Here is a 24,724-nt window from a genome sequence, read left to right on the forward strand (position 1 = left end):
CAGATCTTGTGGAGACTTATTGTCGCAGCCACAAGCTGGCAACACTTGGCCCCTGTGTGCCCCACTTGGTACAGCTAGCAAAAGGTGGAACATGTCAAATCGAAACCTTGTGAGCAAAAAGCGTTTGTGTCCCGACAAGGGCCAGACTAGGTAGGGTTCTATATGGAGGGTCGTTTTGGTGAGAGCATGCAATCTCACACTGTTTTTCGCATACTCTCTTTCCTCCCTTGCTAAGTACCTAGTTGTCATAAAGGTATTCTTCACGTAAATAACATCAGATTTGGTTATTTTCTCTGGGACTAGAAAGAGGTCAGGCCGGCCTAGTTCAGAGAGGCATCTTTTAATATATTTTAACCACGGGATCTTGTACTTCCCTTCCCACTCTAAAGCCTCTTGCAGGATGTTTCTAGTAAGGGGTATATCTGGATTTAGCCAACTGTTTAGCCAGCATAGCAGGGGGTTTACCGCAATCCTATCACTTAGATAAGGCATACCTAATTCTGTGTGGACAGAGAAGTTTGCCGCACCCCTAGGGAGCCTTAGAACTTGCTTTAGAAAGTTGTTTTCAATGACCTCAAGGGCGTCTATGGATTCAGAACCCCATATTTCACTCCCTTAGCATGCGACTGCAATGCTTTTGGCTTGGTATAACTTCAGAACAGCGGCCACTGGGCTATTTCCCATTTTCTTAGCAAAATCCATTATACCTGCGTTTACGCGCACTATCTCGCCCTTTTTCTTTTGTATTGCAGATGCCCAGGTTAGTTTGTGGTCAAAAAGGACACCAAGATACGAAAAAGTCCTAGTTGTCGGTATTTTTTCGTTGTTAACAGAATGGGGGTAACTTTTTTTGGGGCCTGAGCCGGTCATCATGGTGAAAGATTTCGAGTTATTAATGCTCAGGCCACGGGAATTCATAAATACAAAAAAAGAATCAAGCAGAGTTTGGAGGCCGATCGCTGTTCTAGAGATTAGGGCGGCGTCGTCAGCATATAGCAAGACGGGCACGCCCTTCCTCCCTATGTATGGGTAGTCTGCGCCGGTTTTTAGAAGGTGTTCCTCCAGGTCGTTAATATAAAGATTAAAGAGAAACGGGGCTAGGATGCACCCTTGTCTAACCCCGCGGTTTATCCTGAAGTCCCTAGTTACTTTCATATCCTGTGTGAAGCGAACATTTGCTCTGGTGTCCGAATGTAAAGCTGATAAAAAATTTATGAGATTTTGCTCCACACCCATTTTTTGCATGACCTCCCAGAGCCTACCTCTGTCGACACGGTCGAAGGCGGATGATAAATCCATAAAGGCCATGTGGATAGACCCTTTTCTGGCCAGGGTGTATTTGCCGTTTATTAGATACAGGTTCAGACATTGCGCTAACGTGGAATGACCTGGTCTAAACCCGTATTGGATGGGTGACAGAATGTTTTTTTCCTTGGCCCAGAGTACTAGCCTATTTAAAATAATACCCCCCACCACCTTGGCAATTGAGTTGATCAATGATATTGGCCTGTAACATGTTACACTTCTACGATCCCCTTTCTTGAATACAGGCACTATGGTCGAGGACCCCCATGATTTCGGGCAACCTTTGGAGATCCCAGCATTTATTACTGCGGTGAGGACTGGTGCCCATAGCTGAGTATCTGATTTAACTAATTCAGTGGATGGAGTAGGCCAGTAATACTTATCAGCAATGTTCCCTCTAATTTCTTTCCTCTATGTGCGGCAATGAAGGTGCTCCGTGCACTGCAGCGAAGGCTGCATGCGCCAAAGACCAGCAATAACTTAACATACAAGCATGTGCGGTGTGCAAGCTACCAAAATCAGTGGTTAGGGTGCCGCTGGCCCGATAAGCAAACCACAAAAGAATGCCATTCATACCCTCTTTGGTTGGTGTTAAGACACCCATTTGCTTTAGCTTGCAGTAAGAACACAAATCGTCCTAATAAAAGTGGCAAGTGCCTATTTAGAAACTGATCCAGATTTACTCACTTTTAGCGCTGAGTTAGCATCCCAAAAGTGACACCAACCCAGCAAACAGTGTTGTGGTAGGATTCACTGTTCAAAATTATCATGATTTATGTGCGAAAGTGGCATTGAGTAAGGCAAAGTAGCAGTTGGACCTACCATGCGCTACTTTGCACTAAAATGGTCTACCATGGGTGGTACATAAGTATTTTCCGTGGGTTTTGAGACCAATCCCGATCTGGTAACATTAATACACATGGATTTGAACCCAAAAATTAAATCTACTTGAGGCAGGCCACTAGAATTGTGCAATTCTGCGGCTGTGGCCTCTTCATAACTATGAATTTGCTAAGTGTTAAGCAATCTATCATCTACTGTATAATCTGCTGATTTTAACCCCCAAAAATAGTTTCTAGTGCAAATGAATCAACAGATACCAAAACTGACTACAAGTATTGCCGCAAAGTGGAAGACCTTTCGCAAATGGTGATTGGTCACCTTTCTGTTGAGAATTGTTCTATTTGGGTGTTACATTGGTACTAATGAGGTTAGGCTTTAATGCAGACTGTTAGCATGTATGAAAATGTCAAAGTTTATAAAATGTTGTAAAAAAAAGGCACCTGTTCTTGCTGCATAATTCAACCCTGACACATAATTTGGTCCTCTCCTGCCTCACAAATCCAGTCCAGCGGCCCTGACTATGGTGGAAAGTAAAGGTGGGCGAGCCAACCAATTAAAAGGGACAGCTGAGGTTGGCTCTGGCTCTTAAGAACCCATGCAAAAGCCGAGACTTAAAAGTATGCGGCATGTCAAGCATGGGACACAGATTGTTAGGGTATATAAGGTGTCTTAAAAAATTAAATGTGGAAGCGTTTCACCCTAGTCTGTGCCACTTGAATGATGTGATTCTGCAGCTTCTTTATATTACTGTGAATTTGCTGCATTTGCCACAATCAATTATCTGCAGATTTTAACAAATTTCTGGTCCAACTGATCAAAAGTTACTAAAAACGTGGCAATGTGTTTGCACTCAATGGAAGGCCCTTCGCAAACGGTTATCTGGTTTACTTTTCAGTTCCTTATTTCTGCATTTGGTTGTAACATTGGTAGTCATTTATTTTAACACACTTTATTAAAAAAAATCCTTTTTTGTTCTGTAAACACAGAATGAATACAGCCATGCATAGAAAAATTATCAGTGCATTACAGATAGTATCATGAATCATACATCAATCGATCATTGAGTAATGTCTATCCGTTGACAACATACGCCCACGGCACATGTTGTACTGCATGTATAGTTTGACAAGAGTATCCGAATGAGTTCATATATAAATGGATGTATCATAATACAACATTACAACTTTATTGCCCCCACCTCCCTTACTGACTCAACCCCATAAAGGGCAGATAGCTGTTGGATCCACCCTGGTTTCCATTATGTATCCTCAATGATATATACATGCCGCGGAGTGCAGCCAACCATGTTTTATCTGTATCGTTCTGGGGTCAAAAATATTGTGCGAAGTGAGGGCAGGTGTAACTGCAATACTGATGGCTGCGCCTTCTGCACCTCCCCAGCATACCACCTCACTATGCCAGGTGTAGACTAATGGGGCCCTCATCGATTTTTCACTGCATAGTGATGCCACGTTTGGCAGTAAGTACCGCCAGGTCAATAAAGAGTTTGTACCTTCTGTGATTTGGTGTGGCGTCGCAGGCCAAGTACCCAGCCATCACCTGACTGCTCTATAGGTACACCGGTTGTGGTTGATAGACTCCGGGTCACCTCAGTCCAGAATTCAGCCAGTTTAGGGCATGCCCATAGCATATGCAGAATCTCAGCGTTTTCTAGCCTGCATCTGGGACAGTGGCGCTTGGTGTCTGGGAACATATGTTTTAATCGGTGTGGGGTGAGGTATGCCCTATGTAATATCATAGATTATGCATTTAAACTTGGCGTTGCGAGACACCTTCTTGGGGTACTCCAGCAATGTGAGCCACTCTGTCTGTTATATCCTTCCCCAGATCTTCAGACCATTTGGTACGGAGGCTAGCGAGAGAGATCCCAGCTTGCGCCTTGACCTAGTGGTGTGACGTCCTGTACCCATGAGAAAGTGCCTGCGTTCACTCATGTGTTTGCGGTGCTTCTCTAGTTGGTGCCCAGTGCTTCTTGATCTAAGCAAGGATCCCCACTTGTCATACATAGGTTGTCCGAAACCCTAATTTCCCTGGTGAAGTTCTCATGATCCATGAGGGTACCATTGTTAAAGAGCACACCCACCGTAGTAACCCCCCCCCCCCCCCCCCCCCCCCACTAACCCAACAGCTTACGGGTAGTAATTAAGCCAGTGAATGTAGCGATACCCAATAGTTGTATATTGTTGGCATATGGTTACATCGGTAGTCATGAGATCTTTGAACAGACTATTACCATATGCAATAAAACAAAAAAGTAATACTTGCACATAATTTGCATTTTCTTGTGACAGAATTTTGTCAATCCTGCAGCATAATTTGGAGCGCTCCTGCCGCATAATTCCAGTGGTCTTGACCTTAACACATCGCAATAAGTGCAAAGTATTTATTGCAAGTGAGTTTTTAAACTAGCTCGGAAATGTTCCTGCTGTCTCCCCAACCCACTTCCTTATAAAGACAATGCTATTGTGAACCAAAAGGGAAGTGGTTATGTCTGGAATTGTAGTCCTTTGCGGCCCAGGTGGGCGTTGACATACCACCGTTTGGTGTCCGTGACGTTCTTCCTCCGGAAGTGCCCTCCCTTGGTCGCAAATTCAGGTTCTTTTTCCGCAGTTGGGTCTGGATCGTTGTCAGAGTTCTAGAGTTTTTGTAAGAGGAATCAAGGAAAATCGACAAGTCTTTTTCAGCTACATCTGACTACAGGTCAGGTAACCGTAACGGTGAGATGTTTACTACCAAGATCTCGACGTTCTATGTAGAATGCGCTCGCAGGGATGGACTAAACACTGTTCAAGTTTTTCACCAATTGCCCCCACAAATACACCCAGAAGGATCAGCATACAGTCTGCAACCTCTGCCTACTGCTCGACCACAGCAGTGAACACTGCAACTCGTGGTCTTTGTTTACACCCAAGACCCTCGGAGTATGGGAGACCGAGCTGGGCGAACCACAACATGCAGGGGCCACCACCATTGCTCCGAGACTTTGGTCTCTCCAGTGAAAAGGACAACATCGCTAAAGGACTGCACGATCGTCGGTCCATAAAAAGACTTCCAAGGAGCCAGAGCGACACTCGTAGAAGTGAAGTGAAATCCTCGAAGGGAGAATCGACTAAGGCAACAGCAACCAGGGTCAGTCAGCGGAAGGTTGCCCTCAAAGGACACCTTGTTGCCGAGAAAAGGACCGGTTTCGACAGCCCCGAGAAAAGGCGCTCCAACCCTAGACTCCGAACATGCTGCCGAAATGGTGAGTAAGAAGAGGAGGCTCGGGCCGAAATGGCGAGCATCCTGCGGCGGAAAAACCACTAAGACGAGAAAATAAGCCTATACACCATCCTGCCTAAACCCACGCTCTAAGTCGAAAGATAGCAAGGAACTGGGAGACTAAGACTACTATTTCGAGGGAGAAAGCAGCTAAGATCTGCACATCCTCGGAGGCACAAGATATAGAATGGCAAGATCTCTATGCCGGAACAAGGGGTAGACACTTACCCTTCGAGGCCCTCGCCGCCAGACGACATAGGTATCTACAACATGGTTGTCCAAAAGGCTACACAGACATATGGAGTGAAAATGGAAGAGAAGCCCATGGCCTGTTTCCTCCTGAAGACTACTGCCTCAACAAACTATGAGCCAATTCCTGCCCATGTTCCCTAGTGTGATGGATCAAGGAAGAGAGGCCTTTAAGGAACCAGTAGTATGCAAAGCTGTGACCCCCTAGAACGGAGAAGTACAAACATTATTCAAAGGATCCTGCATACATCCACGGGTCAGTACCCGCCGACTCCATAATTGCAGCAACGGCTAGGAAGAGGGCCAATGTACCCACTAATGCCGGACTACCTCCAGAAAAGGAGAGTAGGATGGATCTCACAGGGAGAAAGCCAGAGAGAATTGTGGTGGTGCATCGCAAACTCCCAACGACCTGATCAACAGGCACGCATACCAAAACTAGGGTGAAGTGGGGTAGCTCCTAAAGCATCTACCAGACCAGTACAACAAAGAGCAGCTCACCTGGTAGAAGAAGTAAAAAGCATGGCAAACACATTCCTAAAATCTGCATTGGATGCTGCAGAAACATAGAGCAGGTGAACGATGATGGGAGTGACTGAAGATGCGCATGGATCAGAATTTCGGGATTCAAGCCAGAGGTGCAAAGCAGCATCCTGAATACACCTTTTAACGGAGAGCAACTGTTGTACACCAGTTGATGCAGCTTAAGGACAATGAGACCACAAGGTCCATGGGAGCATTGCAGTCAAGAGGAATGATAAGGGGCACACCCACGAGAAGGCCGGGGTGGTAGAGGAGGCAACGTGCCTACCACATCGCACCAAACGTTCCAGCAAGGCTACCAAAGGAACAATCCAGGCCAGCCGGGGCAGCAGCAGCAGAACTGGCAGTACCAGCCCCGGGGACAGTTCTTTCAAGGGTGTGGAAACTGACCAGGACAAACACGAAGGGGAGGCCAACAGCCCTCATCCAAGTGACTCCACATGAAACAGACCTCCTGCCCCACCCTCCCCCCCCTAGCAACACCTCAGGATGGGCGGAAACACACAAAGGAAGACTGCAGATAAATGTTCAACAACAAACAGTACCTCGAACACTCAACACCGGAAGGGGAAGAATAAGACTTCATCCAGGAATGGGGGTAGGTCACATTGGACAAATGGATACTAAACCTCATACAATACACATACTGTATAGTTAGAAAAACACCCTCCAAACAGAAAACCAAGAAGCAAGGCTCACCCAGCCAGCAAAGGAGCTCTTGCAACTAGAGGCACAAGAACTGCTCAGCAAGGAGGCAATAGAGGTGTTGCCGCAAAACCAAAGGAACAAAGGGGTTTACTCAACTTTCTTCCTGGTGCCAAAGGTAGACTAAACTTTAAGACCTATCCTAGATCTAAGGTTCCCAAACAAATTCATAAGAACTCAAAGATTAAAGATTACTTCCCTACAAGAGGTAATACCACAAATAGAACAAGGGGCCATGTCTGAACTGGGGTGGTGGAGTGAGCTAAAGAATGATGTCCATCATCCCCTTTGGTATAGCTTTGTTCGCCCTGAGTTGGCAGGGTACTGCCAGACATGGGTCTCTTGCTCACTCTACCACTGGATTCAAGATAGCCTGGTTGATGAGGATTATGAATCCGAAACAGGTCCCAGGATGCTGGTTTCCGTTTGGTATCGCTTCCCTACAAGAGGTAATACCACAAATAGAACATGTCATGCTGACACGACTGGGTGTCTCGATCCTTTAGGAGAAATCGTCAGAACCAGAGCAAATAAAGACATTCTTAGGGGCTGAGATCGGCCCCCTACAGGCCAAAGTGTTCCCCCAGCAGGAGGAGAACATTGGCGATACTGAAGGAAACACGTCATTACCGCAAGGGGCAAATTCTGACAGTGAGGTTAGTGAGCAAGCTGATGGGTATGATGGCGTTGTGCATTCACCTAGTCCAAGGGAATGTGCTGTGGATAAGTTGGTAAAAGACATTGCACAATGGATTGCACAAACAATACAACTATGCCACAAACAAGCTGAGCAACTGTTACAAGGAGCAGCTTGTGCTCACTCAACGAAGAAAGGAGCAACGATTAAGTTTCGGGCCAACACACCAATTCAATACATTTGCCAAGCTCCAACATGGTCTTCTGTGCACATGTTCACTAATCACTACTGTATATCCAAATTAACAAAAAAGCGCAATTTGGATAGGTCTTGCAACCCACTCCGTAACCTGTGCTAATCTTCCTCCCAGCCACCACAATAAGGACAAACCGCTACAAAGTCTATGCACAGAAAGATTCACACTGCAAAACGTATAGTTTCTTCCCGGTCTGTGTAGTTTTGCAGCTTGAAGACTTTTTGGATTCACTAGCGAACCCACTCTCCTGCCAGAAAGATGGGACAGGAGGAAAAGGATTAAAGATGAACAAAACTTTGGAAAATAGGAGGGAAAACTAATTACAAAAGACAAAAAAAAAGAATCCGAAGATGGTGACCAAAGGTGGGAAGCACGTCTAAGTCACGAAGGACACCAAATGGTGGTATGTCGACACCCACCTGGGCCACGAATAAGACTACAATTCCGGACCCAACCACTAGATGGCGGAATAATGCACAGCATAGTGAATCTAGAAAGTAAGTCTTCAAGCTGCAAAACTACACCGACAGGCTTTAGGTCCTGGAGTGGCGAACGCGCTTATAGAGTGGGCGCTGGAAGAAGAAAGGTTGTGCGTGCTGGCACGCTGCCTAAAGGGAACATAGCTTATCAGGGTACTAATCGGTACTGGTTTCTTTTCCCTCTACATCGGCTGTCTAGCTATACCCCAGAGCTAAAAATAAAAAAGCGTTGATTACCCATTCTGCATGAATGTCAAAAATGTGACTTATTGGTGGCTGTTCCATTCGTAGTACCTTTTTGAGGTGCAGGTAGTGCATTGCTTAAAATGGCTCTCAGTAGCTTCCCCTCCTTATTCTGTTATTACCCTGTACAGAAAACTCATTTAAAATATTTTCCAAGGACCCCTGGTTCCTGCTACGCTAGTCACCCGCTTTGATCTATGGTCTGCTTTGACTACTCTAGTGCAATACATAATCTCAACCACGGATCATCATTTTAGGTCATTGCATGCGCTGTCTTCAAGACATGCTGTATCTAGGATGTGGGTGTGAGGGAATGCCCATTTTTTCATTGGTTAATCTTGCTGTCATTTATAAATGCTGGCTTTTCTAAAGGACTTCGTAGTCCCCTTTTTTTTTACGTATTCCTTTTTTTAATTTGGCCTGCCTCTTAGCTCTTTAACTGTTATTTGTACAATTAAACTGGTTTAATTTGCTTGCCTCACTTCTCCCAAAACACTGCTTCCATCTCGTGTCTCCCATGCCTCCCCCAACACTGCTCTCAGGCACCCACCACCCTGAGGCCGCTGCTGTTTTGCTCACTTGGGTAATTTACAAAATCTACCCCACTCCCCTACCAGTCGGCTCTAGTCACGAGCCGACTGGACTACGGAAACACCCTCTACGCAGGTACCACCGCTAAACTCCAGAAGAAACTACAACGAATCCAAAACGCCTCAGCCAGGCTCATATTAGACATCCCACGAAACGAACACATCTCTGGTCACCTTAAAGACCTCCACTGGCTACCCGTCAATAAGAGGATCACTTTCCGACTGCTTACCCACGCACACAAATCACTCTACGACATCGGTCCAGATTGCCTCAACTCTCGACTGTCCTTCTACACCCCCTCCCGCCAACTTCGCTCTTCCAGCCAAGCCTTCGCCACTGTACCTCGCATCAACAAGACCACCATGGGAGGCAGATCCTTTTCATACTTGGCTGCCAAAACATGGAACTCACTCCCCGCCTACCTTCGCCTCACCCAGAATCACCTAGCGTTCAGAAAGCAGCTTAAAACGTGGATATTTGACAAATAATCCTCCCCCCCTTCCTAAGCGCCTTGAAACCCTCTGGGTATGTAGTGCGCTGTACAAATTTTATGACGACTTGACTTGACTTGAATTTATATAGCACACATATCCTCGTTGCTCAACGTTGAGCCATCTGCATACTTGAACATGGATCCGTAACTTGCCCGTTGGTAGCTCACTGCTGATTCACATCCTTACCCTAACCATGTTGCACGGTGCAGTATCATATGTGGCCAAAAGAGGGCCCATGGGATACCTAGTGACAGCATGTGGTACTGCACCCTCACCACTGCTTGTACATCTTGGCGTGATCTTTCTTTGCTTTTACATGTCTGAGGATTTGTTTTATACTTGTTTATATAGGGGGAAGGATGTGGCATAATGACCAGCATTGCTGACCTTGGAGCACGGCAACCAGGTTTGAGTTAAAGCGCTGGTTCAACATCCTGTGATTCTGGGCAAATCATTTAATCTAGGATTTTTTTGTTTGTTTTAATTTTGTTGAAAAACCCGAAGATAGATGGAACTGAAGCCATAGTTTGGGATAAATCAAAAACCCCTCTTCACATTCTCCCCGGCACAGCGGGCGGGCGGGGAGGGGGGGGGACGGGGGGCGGCAGCATCTGCTATAAAATTCACTGCGCTACATAGACTCTCCCCATAATGCTTTGCAGATCCTTTTATTTTGTGGTCCAGGATGATGGGATCACAGCTGAACTGTTCAACATGAAATCGTTTTTCAGATCCGGGTCCTCGCCCTAGGTTGGGGGTGGGGGCGTGTTGTGCAAAGGTACATTTTCCAGCTTTTTATTTTTTGGATATTTTAACTTGCAGCCAGGTCTTCCTGAGAAGAACATTGTTGATGCAGTCTTCTTTAGAATGTAATTAAATCTTGCATCCTGTAGACTTATATCACGGACCATACACTCTTAAGTTCTGCTGTCCGAAAATCATGTGATTTTATGGCTATAAAATATTTTTGCCACTAAATATTCTTAGTCCGTGCAAGAAACCTCACACCCACCGGAAGAGCTGTTACCTATTTAACGTCAGATATGTGCACCTTGATATATCACAGCACCTCACTTATTTCAATTGATGCTAAACATAATGGGTTGCGTTTAAAATTCCACCTTTAATAAAAATATATTTCATAGCAATTTTTGTATTGCTTTTTTCATTTGTTTTATTTCGGTTTTAATTTAAACACCCCTTTTTAAACTTTCTATTGAGAATTCATGCAAGTCATGCCACTGCTTCCTATAAGAAAATTAGAATGTTTTTTTCTTTCAGCCAGCATGTTACTCTTGTCTCCCCTCCCTCATAACCTTTTCCCCCATTTTCTCCATTTTACTGCTCTCTTCAGCAAATCATGTATTAAATGTGTTCTTGATTAATTCCCTTTTAGGTGTTAGTCCAGCGTCTGGTAAAAACCTCTGGGTCAGTGGACTCTCCTCGACAACAAGAGCTACAGATTTGAAGAACCTTTTCAGCAAACATGGAAAAGTATGTGGTTTTACAGCTACCCTTCTAAGACGTGAAGGTTTTCCTTTGGTTGATTGCCCTACTGCCCTACTGTGAATAACCCAGATTGTTTGTGATGGTCAAAGTAATAAAAAACTGACTGGAGGAAGGAGTGGCTGGGGAAATAAGCCACCTTGACTAGAAGCCACATTAAAGTCTCCAGTTATCGGGCCTCTACATTAGACTATTTAAAATGTCTCCGTGTTCTGCGTTTTAGATTATTTATACAAAATGCTTAGATTTTTTTGCATTTATTACAATTAATATGATTATTGTGAAGATGGTGATGTAATGACTTTATTTTCTGAATTATCTGACTCCCTGCTTGCTTGGTGGTGTCATGCCTACTACAAAGTGTCCTATTACCCAATTGTTCTATGAGAGTAACAGGTTAATTATTTGAATATTAAGATCCAATCTAACTTCATTTTTAGGTGGTTGGTGCAAAAGTTGTGACTAATGCCCGCAGTCCTGGTGCCCGTTGTTATGGATTTGTCACTATGTCTTCATCAGAAGAAGCCACAAAATGCATTACTCACTTTCATAGAACAGAGCTGCACGGACGGATGATTTTTGTGGAAAAGGTAAATTGTTTCTGAAGTTGAAAACTTAATGTTTGTTTGGTACCTAGTTCAACTTGAAAGATTCCACGAGTTTGAGGCCTAAATGTTTGCCTTTTTGAACTAAGCTCAATTTACTAATGACATCCTGTTTGACCATTTTCTATAGAATGTGTCTGTTCACTTGCAGTTAACCATATATCCTGATCTCTCTAGGCATTGTAACCGTAGTCACTTTAGAATCTTCATTTCAGTATCTTGAAATAGCTAGATTTCTTTATCCAACACATTCATTTTGATCCTAGTAGAATCAGTTAGCATAGCAAAATTGTGCAAGTCAGTAATGCATATTAGTTTACCATCGTGGGTTCTTCCCATCACTGTTAAGAACATTCTTCCGAAATTATTTGTTCAGTCAAATGTGTATCTTCAGACATTGATGCTGAGGGGTCTGGAAGTTTTGTGAAAGTTGATGCGATTGAGGTGGGCCAGTTTTATTGTAGTGCCTTGAAAGTGTGTGCGAGTATTTTGAATTGTGCTAATTGTTTTATAGGGAGCCAGTAGAGCTCCTTCGGATGTGTGGGGGTTGAAAATTAGTCCTGGTAGTCTACAGCCCTTGTTGTTCACAGCATAGTGTGTTCCCGTAGTCCAGTTTAGTTGTGATTAGAGCATATGTGGTTTTTCTCTGTGCTGATTCGGAGACATTTGAATATCTTCGTCAGCATTTTTATGGTGAGGTTGTGACGGCACTGACTTGGGCAGTCAGTCATGTTTGCTATCAGACTGAGGTTCTTGTACTGTGATGGGGTGTTGGTTCCAGCTCTGTTGTCCACCAGGTAGAGTCCCGCATTGAGGTGCTATTCCCAAAGAACAGTATCTTAATCTTGTTCGTTTTGCGATTCAGACAGTTGGTATTTATGTAAGTGTGTGGTCTGCCCAGGAGACTGCTGCAGGCTCTTTGACTCATGTGTTGCTGAAAGAAGTGAAAATAGGGCAGCGGAGGTGTCCAGCTATTTGGTAGGTCCCTTTACTCTCCTGAGGGCCAGACTCTTAAGGCGTCTTCAAGTGCTATTGGAGGGGTGTGGGGGATCTGTTTCTATCGAGCTCATTTATAGCAAGTGAATGCCTCTAACACGTGCTTGATGTATGTTTTTTGTCGTTCTGTCCACTCTAACAAGAGGCTTTTTATTGTCTGTTTTTTAAAGTGCAAACATCTTTTTGGGTTTGTGTGTGTTAATGCAATAGGTCATGCATTTGCGAGCGATTAACCTATTGGCATTGCAAATGACAATGCCATTTATTTAACGATAAAGCTATTGGCAGTGTAAGTGACAATGCCATTTATTGAAGATTAAAAAAAAAGTCATGAGCAATGCCAATAGCTCTACCTTTAATAATGCCGAGACCATTGCATTGTAAATGCTTTTTTTGTTTTTTTTTAGCCTGAAGTCACGGGGTAGTGCTAACTTGTGACTTTTTCCATATGTTGTAATAAGGATCATTGAGACCCAACAAATCGATTTACATTTCTATATGCTTTTGGTGGGGCATTGATACTTTTGGAGTACCGCTTACAGAAAATCCTCGGGTTTGCTTCTGAAGGGTCAAAATGTTGACTAGCACGGCCTTTTAACTGACCTATTGTCTCGAGCCATGCTGCGAAGTGGATATGAAAGTGCAGAAGATTGTTTTCTCCTATAGTGTTCCCTGTGACGGGACAAAACCCAGCTAGATGGTTTGACTCTTATTGCTTTATACGCACATGGTTACCTTATGGCTGCACTCAAATCATACCTTGCATTATAGGAGAACCCTATGTTCGAGGCATATGAGCTGCAGATCGTACACTTTTGCAATAGATCGCCGCAACACCAAGTGGCGATCTATTGCAAAAGTGTACGAATCTGCAGCTCTACATGCCAAGAACAGATGCAAACTGGTAAGTAGCAGTTTCCATTTAGGTCTATGATGGCTTATAAGAGGCCACTTGATCGCAAGAAAAAAGCTGTCGGGTGAAATGTTAATTTTAGCTTTTTGGAGATTCTCCCTTGGCTGGCTTAGTGGTCGACATAAACGGGTCCTCGCAGCTTGAGGCCACTGGCCTACGGGACCCCAGTTAATTTATTGAATTACCTCTTTGTGAAAAGTTTGCTGAGGGGAGCAGCTAAGGGATGTACCTTGCAATCTTCGCCCCACGCAATTATTGTGCTATCTCGAAGGGCGATAAACAGTAGCTTAGTACTATGGACAGATTCTCTTGTGGGCTCAGTAGCATAAATTGCTGGTGGGATTCTTTTTGATAGGTCTGAGTACTGCGCCCAGGAATATCCTCCTTTCTGCCCTCTATACTTTTCCATATTTAGGGATACTGTTTGATGAAGCCTACCATTGGAAGCCATCAGGCCGGCTGAGTTTGCTAGGAGCATTGAGGCGCTTCTTTTCAACTTCAAAGGAATTAGTGACTATATATTAAACCTAATGTCTCCATTGTTCAGTCATGCAAGAATACCGTAAAGCTTTTTTTTTAAATCTATCAACGCTAGAGAAAATGGAGGTTGCGTTCACTGTGCTGTTTTTTAACTATATTGGTTCATAATGGGGGCAGGGGGGGGGAATGCATTGAGTTGTAACTGATATTCTTATCAGTACTACTTTTTTTTTTTTTTTTTTTTTTTTTTTTTTTTACTTCTCTTTTCTTTCGGTAATTAACCATACAGTATCTAAACTTCTAGGCAAAGAATGAACCAGCTGGCAAAAAACCAGAGAAGAATGAAAAGGAATCCGGTGATCAGTCTACTGCCACAAAGTCTGAAAAGTAATAATCTTTATATTGCACTATTTATTTATTGTGGTTGGCTTTTTCCGCATTAAGTACACATTTTTGTGGTTTGTTGTAACCCACTGTTTGGTTTACATTTTGAGTATATCATGAGTCAGAAGATTATTTTACATAATGCTGGTGTTAAGTTTGGATTAAGTCATCAAAACCGTTATCAATAAATAAAGTAACCCAGCCTTTCAAAGTCAAATAACCCAAGGTTACTATAAACATTTTTACTCACATGGTGGTCATCACTGTGCCAGACCTACAAAGAGTGTAAGTCTTTAGTTGCGTATTGGCTCAACATAAAGTGCCTTTGTTCAACTCAGTTAAACTAATGTTGACTCCTTAAGCTCTTAGCACTTGTTTCGTTTACAGCTCCCATTTTAACTTTACGATAAGAACATTTGATTTTTGCCAATGGATGATTGTCACCATTTCAATATTAAGTCTTCATTTGGTTATCTTTTTTGCTCTTTCCTAAGTATATTCTATTGAGGATCCCATATGCACAATTGGGCCTTTCCTTTGCTTTAAATATTGCTCAACCCATATGTTTGAAAGTGACACTACACATCACACACCGCAAATACAGCCCATCATCATGGCTAAATCAGTGGTTCCCAAACTTTTTTGACCTGTGGCTCCCTTACCCGAACCAGCAGTTGGCTGTGGCTCCCCACCATTTTTTACAGGAGGGTGGGTTGGGGGTATGTATTTCCTGTTGTCTTAAAGTAATTGGGACGCAATGAAGGTATTATAATGGTTGGAATGCTTGAACGATTTATTTATTTTGAAAGTTTTATATAGCGCGGACAAGATCCTTGCAGATATCAGAGCGCTTTACAAAGAGAGGTACATGAGGGAGCATAGTTAGACAGATAAATCAATAGGTCAAATAGTACAAATAGGTGGCAACAAAGCCATACAGGAGTACAAAATATTACGAATAGGTGGCTACACAGCCAAACATGTGCATAATAAGACAGTTAATACAAATAATCAAGAGGGTCAAACATGTAGTATAGATCGGTGCAGAGTACTAACAGTGTTCGAGATAGTAGTTCAAGTGTATTTAGCCATGAGGATAGCTTTTACTTCATTTTTAAAGAGTGTGGTGGAAGAGATAAGCCTGGTGTCGGGCGGGAGAGCGTTCCAGATCCTAGGCGCCATTCCTGAGAAGGAGCACTTATGTTTTTTCCTTCCGGAATCTTCGAGGTTTCAACAGATTGTTTGTGCCTCTGGTGTTTCTAGCTCCTCCAGAGATTGTCAGTTTCTGAGCGAGGTATCCAGGTGAGTTTAGATATACCGCCTTGTCTTAATTACATTAATTAAAATTTAATCTTTCACTTCACTCATCTATCCATCCCTTTGTCCATCTACCCCCTTTCACTCACTCATCAATCCTTACATCCACCCTTTCACTCATCCATCCATTCACCATTTCACTTATCAACTCATCCATCCACCCATTCACTTGCCCATCATCTACACTTTCGTCCATCCTTTCACATACCCATCCACCAATTTACTCGCCCATCAGCTGCCCTTTTACTCCATCCATCCTTTCACACACCCATCCACCCTTTTACCCATCCATCTATCCATCCACCCATCTATTTACCTTTTCTCTCATCCATGCTTCCACTCATCCATCCCCTTTCATTATCTATCCATTCCCCCTTTCATTCATCCATTCATCCTTTCAGTAATCCATCCAGCCATTCAGACATTCCTTCTCTTATTTACTCACCCACCTTTTCACATTATGAGCTGAGCCTTTGTCTGCAGAGTTGCAGGCAGACTAGGCCTATCCAGAACGAACTACAGCACAGGGTGGGGTGGTGGAGAGTTCACTATGCCTCTGCACATAGGCAGACTGAAAACTTATAAGTCACGAGTCACACATGATGCACAGTGCCAGGATGTGAGGGGACCGTGGCATGGTGTTTCCAGGGCTTTAAGTTGTGTAAAAAAAACTGGGGGGTCTCTTCAAAGGGGGTGTTGGATGTAATTTAAGAGCGTAGTTTAAAACACCTAGACTAAAAATCTGCTCTTAGCATAGTGTTGCGCCCGACTGGTATGTTATTTCTATCATTGCATCCAGATATATAATACAGCAAGTATCATTACACCAACAACAATCCAGGACTATTGGCTTTGTCAATGGTTGCTAGTTACTTTAAATAAAAAAGCAGCAACCATGGCTTTGTTGAATAAAATACTCCAGTTCTAAAATGACGAGACGGAGAGAACGATAACCTGTTCTTTTTAACTTGTTTTAAATGCTTCTTTAAATGAAGTGTTCTCTAACGTTGCAGCTTGGGCGTTTTACTTTTTATCTAACGGAATGCCCTTCTGTACACTGAGGCAGATACAGGTGCTTTAACACCCTAGACTGCCCCATTGTCATTCTGTGTGGCAATCAGTGGCATACTGAATGACAATGGGCGGTAGGGGCTGCTCTTGTGCTCTAGGAGTGCGAGGCGGCTCCCATCAGTGGTGGTGAGGCCTCTCACAGGGTGATGGCTAAAATTACAGACAAAAGGCGTACGGACGGTCCGTGAAATTTACGGACAGTGATTACCCTAGACTGTGCGCGGTACCCCTGGCACCTCATTACGGCGCACCAGGGTGCCGCGGTGCACAGTTTGGGAACCACTGGGCTAAATGATAACCATAAAAGAGCAAATAAAACATTGTTTAACTAAAATAAACATGATAAAATTTTAGAAACATAATACCCAGGAATTTATTTTCCAACAATATTACGGAGCCAAACTCAATCCAGTTTCAATCAGATATTATGGCACGATTCAGGGCTGGTTCTTCTTTTACCCAGATACTACGCCAAAGCATCAGGGGTGCTAGTTGCATGTGAAAGGACAATGGTGTTACACTCAATTCCTTGTGGCACATAATAGCAGGGGTACAACTGAGCATATTTTTAACTTGTCTACTTTTGTGTGCACATCTTTTAGTAGGTAAACCAGATTAACTTGCCACTGATTGTTTGCCCCATAGTCCATGTCCACACTTTTCTTTTAATACCTAATGTGGCTCATTTAAAGGTCATCGTCAAGCAGTAAGAAGGATGACAAAAAAGATGATTCTAAGAAGTCTGACGACAAAAAGGACAAAGACGAGAAAACATCTTCTGATCATTCTAGAACTACTAAATCAGGTACGTTATGTGAATGCTTTAATTCTCCAAGCAGTGGCTAAGCTGAAATAACTTAACTGTAGAAGACTAGTTACCGTTTGAAGGTTCTGAGTGTCAGACGAATGTCTGCCCTCCATCGTTGGGCAGTAGTGTATTAGACTTCAAAGTCTGGTTTTTAAACATGGGTAACTCATACCACATATACAGTTGGCAAGGTTCTGGAGTCTGGTAGCCTGACTTTATTTTAGCCAAGGTGTTGCATTAACCAAGCATGTGCACAGGGCCTGGGACCTGCACCCCTCGATGCGATGTACCCGACCTATTTGGCAATCCTGAAGGGGCGCACTAATTGTAAACTCTTAGCAGGCAGTCCACTAGTGCCTTTGGCCTGGTTATACTGCATTATATGGTGGTAGCAGTGTATAGTGTGTGAGAGAGCACTGTGTGAGCATGCATAAGTTTGAGGGTGAGGGCTGTTTACCCTAGACAGTGGAGTATTGCCACATTCATGTAGCTTGAGGCTGCTTCATTGGCCCATTCCAGTAGGACCTTATTAGCAGAGGGAGGGTGTTATCGCTCCAGGTGGTCATCCAGGGACGCCCACATGTCTCCTCTGGCCGTGTGATTCGCAGCGTGGTGATTGGCGGTGATGTTGTCTGCCCCTCGTAGAAATGTTACCCGTTTGAACGAGGCTTTGCTCGTGTTCTTCCAGTTCCCTAGAATTGTTTTGGCGGCTGCCGTTAGCAAAACGTCAACTAGTTTGCTGTTCTCCTTGGAGTCGAGCTCAGTGGCCAGGAAGGCCATGGTTATGCCTCCTAGGCCTCGTATGTGGCAGCCTGTAAGCGTGTCTGAGGTCGTTAACTTTGTGCCAGAAAACCTTGACTTTAAGGCAGTAGTATAGGACGTGAACCAGGTCCCCCCTTGCTTTGTGGTAATTCCAGCAGGTGCCGCTCTCACTAGCTCCTACTGTTTCTAGCTTGGCCGGGGTCCAGTGTAGTCGGTGTAATAGCCAGTTTTTTGTTTGGGCTAGTTGTGGGGTTACCTTGTTTTTGGATGCTGAGGTCCATAATCTGGCCCTTTCGTCTTAGTTTAGTGGTCTCTGTAACTCCCCTTCCCAGAATGTTAGTGTTTTGTTGTTGAGTGTTGTGGTGCGTGGTGTGATGAGTTTGTAAATGTGAGCAGTTTGGTGGCCTGTCTTGTTTAGATTTTGTGAGTACTGTATGATGGCTGGTTTGTGTTTCGAGAGGTTGGCTTTGGTGATGGCCGCCTTGATCCTGAGGAATTCATAGAACTCCTTGTTTTGTAGTTTGTGTGCGCTGCAGTGCTTCAAATGTGAGTGGGTTGCTGCCCAGCTCTAGTTGGGCCGGCGTATAGTTTTTGATCTAAGATTCACAGAGGAGTACGTTTGTGTCCAAACCAGAATAAGTTGGAACGTAGCAAAGGATCTAGGTATTGATGTACGGGTTGACTAGTAGGATAGTACAAAGGAGCAAGTGCATCTATAAAACCTGCAATAGAACCGAACACCTTCAGACTAATGGGGAGTCCAGTAATGCAGATCCAAGTGGACTATTACTTTTCCACCCCTACAAACAAGCATTTGCAATACAATGGGTCGCGCATTTACGAGAGTTTGCGCCATTAGCATTGTAAATGACAATTTGTCATTTACAATGCCAATTGCTTAAACTTGTGTAAATGCGAGACCTATTGTATTGCAAATGCTTGTTTTAGTTACCATGCCGTGTTTCCTTGCGTAGTGAATAGAGAAGAGTTCAGGTCACAGCGAGGATAAAGTATAGAAGGTGTGGGCCTCTAAGTGAACCAACAAGAACCCTGCCCATCCAGAGAAGAAGTCTCCCAGCAGAATACTGCGCTTATGTGTTACACAGATTTTCCAGACCTACACCAGGAAAAGCAAGACACGCAGCCGATTTCTTGTGACGCGGTTGGGGCTCCACCTTCTACATTGATATGTTTAATAGTACCCGAGAGGAGAAAATGAAGGAACGCTGCAAGCAAGCCGTATGCGTGTCTGGGGGCAAGCTGAGCACGCCAGAGCAGAGATGTCGTGAGCTCGCACATCGGCTGTCTGGTAAAAGTGCACATCTCTTGCCCCCTTTCGGCACCCTAAAGAGCCACCACTAAAGCAGGCAAAATACCTTTTCATGGAGGTCGGGTGGGCAAGGGCTGAGGGCAGGGTGGGTGTGGTCAAGCGTGGTGAGAGGCACGTCCTATCAGGATGGTAATATATTAAATACATGTGAACCATTCAAGCCTAGTTACTGTGACAATCCACTCCGGGGAAAAGTGCTTATCAGAGCAATATTTTCTTGCTACCAAATATGGACTTTCACTAAGGCTGACTTGGTGAGACTAATCGCATGCAGATTGTGTAAAGTAGACATAGAGATTGATTGCTCCATATTATCAACAGTTGTAAGGCACTCGAAACAAAGGTGAACGTTTTATAGACCATCCTTCCACTGAAACGATACAAGCGGGTTTGAAAGGTGCAGACTCAAATAACTGGCTGCTTTTTTTTAATAAAGGTATCCCAATCCTTCTGAGAATAGCCACTTGTAATGTTAATGTATATCACTTACTATCATATAGTATTAATACTTGATAACTTGCATGATTTTAAAGAACCGTACCACATCCATCTTAAAGTACTAAATTTTAAGTTGTAAAATTAAAAATGTACTTTTATGTATTTGCAATATTTTTTAAATTAGACGACTTTTTATATTGCATGCCATCTAACTATATATGTGAATTTGCCATGTTAACTGAGTTTTCTTTAATTTATTTAGGAAGCAGAGGAGCAAGGACAGTGGTTATGGATAAATCTAAAGGGGAGCCTGTCATTAGTTTAAAAACAACTGCTTCTAAAGAGAGGGTAAGTACCATTCAGTTACTTATAATTGGTTTCCAAACTGCATCAGAATACGATAGGTTATCAGTAAGCTTTGAGAGGCTTTGGATAAGTGAACACTTTCTTATCCACTAGCAGGTACTGACTTAAAGTCCAATTATTGAATAGAGACCGCTTTATAACTGATCACTTTTGTTGGTAAACTTCTTGCATTGTTGTAGCAGTAAGCCAAATAATTTGTTATGTGAAAAAGAATGGATGCATTAGGTTAAACCGTTGCCAATCACTTTGAAAATGATTCTCTTCTGCCATCTTTAAATACAGTTTGCAGTGGGAGACTTACCTGACACTCTAGACTATAAAAAAAACTACCATGGCTGTTGTGTTAACAGGCACTAGTCCAAAATAGTTCTGCCCATGTGCGTGGACCCCGGAGCAATCAAAAATCTCTTGAATTGTCAAATTGCAGACCTGCACAGACACTTAAGAGGGAATTTAAAGACAGATAATGCAGCCTATATCCACAGGCTACACTGTCCAGTACTTCAACTAGAAATTCCACCATAAACCCTCAAACAGATCAGAGAAAAACACCTTCCCCTACCAGCAGAAGCCTCTGGAATGATAGAGAAAGTCGTAAACAGACAAGCTCCATAGGCTGCCATTATGTGGCTCAGAACAGGATACTGTGCCTTTAAGAGAACTTTCCAGAACTGACTCAGTATCCCAGAATGCACAGCAGGTCCCTTTTACTTTCAGTTCTTTTTGAAGGCGGAACACGGCAGACCTGTAGCATTCCTTACATCAATATCTTTCTCCACCGGGGAGGAGGGCAGGCGCTTATGACTATAACAGAGATACCCCTATTACAGAAATGGAGTTACAGGACAATCTACTCCTTCTGTAGTAGGGGATCTGTGTATAGTCATCTAGTGAATAGAATGGCAAGCCCATCCCCACACCAAAGCGGCGGTGGAGAGAAGGGAAATAACACCACTACTGTGCAAACAGATTTCGCAACTAAGCCTGCCCAACCTGAGCGTCTGTCCTGGCATCAGTGTCCAGACAGTAATGCTTAGCAAAGGTATGGACCGACTTCCAAGTGGCCGCCTTGCAGATTTCTGCAATTGGAACATTACGTAGCAAAGCAGTCGTGGCAGCTTTGCCCCTGGTGGAATGAGCCTTAGGTCTACCCACTAAGGTCTTATTAGCCTTCTGGTAACACAATTGTATACAGGACACAATCCACCTCGAGATGGACTGTTATGAGGTAGCAAGACCGGTAGAGATACCCATACTACAGAACTGAAGTTACAGGACAAACTACTCCTAACTCATGCAGGAACTTTTTAACCCAATTCACGTGTGCATACCACACATTTGATCCACTCCTTGTATTTGACCAGACTCCCATATTTAGACTTGTTGCTTGTATTGCTCTTATAAATCTCTTCGGTTACTATCCTGGAAGTGGTGCATAATGTTCCCAAAGCAAGGCCCAAGACCCTGCATAGCTCTTTCCTGGGGGATACCTCTGCCTAGTATGGAGTTGATGCAGAAAGTAATGTCGACTGCCACCCATGCTTTGTATGCTCCCACAGTTAAGACTGATTTGAAATAAAATGATCAGCCCTGGAATAAACCAGAGCAGGCAGGATGCTTTTTTTCCTTGGGCTTTGTCCGATACACTTCCTTGGATAAACTGGGTAATTACTGTGAACTTCTGCTGTACTTTTGAATAACCACACTAAAGGGGATGCTAAGGGTCTCAAACAGTACTGTGGAAAAAGCTAAACACTCAAAAGTAGTGTAAGGTAAGAAAGTAAGTGGGCTGATGGGTATTCTTTCTTGTGCTTTTCCTCTCTCCTTTGGCTCGGCCCACTTACTTTCTTACCTTACACTACTTTTGAGTGTTTAGCTTTTTCCACAGTACTGTTTGAGACCCTTAGCATCCCCTTTAGTGTTTAATATTTCAGTTGGGGGACAGGGTGCTAGTTGGTTTATAAATCTAGTTTCCCCTTAGACCCTCTCCACATTTTTGTATTTGTTGGTACTTTTGAATAAGCCATTTACACACAGGCTCCTTCGTTTTATGGTTTGGCTTTTTTTTTTTTTTTACATCTATAGACTACAAAGAGCCAGGATCGAAAGACTGACAGCAAAGAGAAGAAAAATATTTTGTCATTTGATAAAATCAAAGAGCAGCGTGATCGTGAACGCCAGAGACAGAGGGAACGTGATATTCGAGAAATGGAAAGGAGACGGTAAGTTGGGATGCTAATTGTCACAAGAACTTTCATTTAGTTATTTGAATTCAACAGCAATGTTAAGTCTAAGCCACAACTGACACATTAAGAACATATTTGTACATTAATACTGCCTAGCAAGGGCATTTTTCCAAATTAAACCACACTTTTTGCAACTGGCTACCATTGTGAAGTTTTAGTAGTACATTAATACTGCACTTCAAATGAATAGGCTCCCTTGTCGGTGTCCTCTTTACACTTAGCAGGGCGATTTGTATTCATTTAGCCTACTAGGGCTCCCTCGTGCGAAGAAGTGGGTCTGAAGATTGAACATGCATGTCTGTGCTTGCTGCTTCGTGTTTTTTTCTTATGCACATGGATAAAATTGGTCCTGATCCGCTTCTTTTTGGTGTTCTCCCATAGAGACCGTGAGCGACGAGACAGAGAACGCATCAGGATGCTCCGCGAGAGAGACGAGCGGGAAGAGCGCGACCGGCTTCACAGGGAGCGCGAGAGGCTGGAGTTCGAGCGAACCCGCCTCGAGAGAGAGCGCATGGAGCGAGAACGCCTTGAGATGGAGAGGAAGCGCATCGAGCAGGAGCGGAGGCGCGAGCAGCTCCGCATCCAGAGGGAGAGGGACGAGCTGCGCCGGCAGGAGGAGCAGCTGCGCTACGAGCAGGAGCGCAGGTCCGCCACCAGGAGGCCCTATGACCTCGACGGCAGGTACGGATGGGGCACCGCGGCTTCCCTGCTTTGGGGGGCTGGAAATGTGGTGCATTTCAAAATCGGTACTGCTGTTCTTGTCACTTTTTAAAATGACCTGTTTATTGGGATTTGATTTTAAGGTTACCAATCTGATCAGAAATCCGGTGTGGATCAACTCAGTAACATTCCGAATTAATTTTTGAAATGTTACGTTTTACCATTGCTTTTCAGTTTTTGCTTCATGAATCTGTGACTGAAGAGGCCTTTTTATTTTTTCAGTTATTTTAGCCATAGGAGCGCACTTTTATTTATTTTTTTACGATTAAAAAAACTGCATTTGCAAAAACTACTCAGTCGTTACCCAGCATAGTTATTTTAAGGCAGGCTAGTTAGAGCTGGGAAATGTCATTTCAGTGCAGGAATCTATATGGCAGTACATCTTTTACTTTAGAAAACCCAATGACCAAGCTTGCGGCGAGGCGTAGAATGCAGGGGTGTATCTAGTTTTTTTTTTAAGACTGACATCAAGGTACAATAGTTAACCTTTTGAATTCTTTCCAGGCGTGATGATTACTGGCCAGAGGCGAAGAGGATGGCCGTGGATGACCGTTACCGCTCGGATTTAAGCCGTTCAGATCGATTTCATGAATATGATTCCAGAGGGGATCGCAGTAGATATCCAGATGATCTTGACAGGTGGGTGTGATCCTTGCTTGCAAATAAGTCATTGGTTGCCTAATTTAACTAATATTCCCATTAAAAAATATAATTTGAGTGAGAAAAGTAATTAACATGAATAGCTACAGGGACTTCCAATATAACGAACTTCCCATCTATAGTGGTGGTTACACCACACTGGGACTGGGAACATTTCTTCTGTAGTAGGGGATCTCTGTTATAGTCATAATCAAGTGAATAGTCCCGCCCATGTGCGTGGACCCCGGAGCAATCAACAATAATCTCTAAAGTGTCGAAAAAATGCATAACTGCAAAGACACTTAAGAGAGAATTTAAAGACATATAATGCAGCCTATAACAGGCTACACGGTCCAGTACTTCAGCTAGAAATCCCACCAAAAAATCCACAAAACAGCACAGCCTGTCCAGATTTCCCTTGCCTTCAGCAAAAAACCCTCTGGAATGATAGAGAGGAAGACATGGACAGACAAGACCCATAGGCTGCCATTATGTGGCTCAGAACAGGATACTGTG

General features: G+C 43.7%; 1 protein-coding gene across 2 annotated transcripts in view; it reads left to right on the plus strand.

Annotated features, from left to right (window-relative positions):
- Positions 1-24,724, plus strand: part of LOC147673427 (scaffold attachment factor B2-like) — a 57,543-nt gene that overhangs the window by 18,422 nt on the left and 14,397 nt on the right. For both annotated transcript variants that reach the window (XM_086947289.1, XM_086947290.1), the window contains exons 8-15: positions 11,024-11,121; positions 11,574-11,723; positions 14,432-14,514; positions 17,592-17,704; positions 20,500-20,585; positions 22,689-22,825; positions 23,231-23,530; positions 24,074-24,208. In XM_086947289.1, coding sequence (XP_086803415.1) covers positions 11,024-11,121; positions 11,574-11,723; positions 14,432-14,514; positions 17,592-17,704; positions 20,500-20,585; positions 22,689-22,825; positions 23,231-23,530; positions 24,074-24,208 — 1,102 coding nt within the window. The remainder of the gene's footprint in view (positions 1-11,023; positions 11,122-11,573; positions 11,724-14,431; positions 14,515-17,591; positions 17,705-20,499; positions 20,586-22,688; positions 22,826-23,230; positions 23,531-24,073; positions 24,209-24,724) is intronic.

This window comes from Lissotriton vulgaris, chromosome 12 (genome assembly GCF_964263255.1).
Source record: "Lissotriton vulgaris chromosome 12, aLisVul1.2, whole genome shotgun sequence".
Classification (NCBI taxonomy): domain Eukaryota; kingdom Metazoa; phylum Chordata; class Amphibia; order Caudata; family Salamandridae; genus Lissotriton; species Lissotriton vulgaris.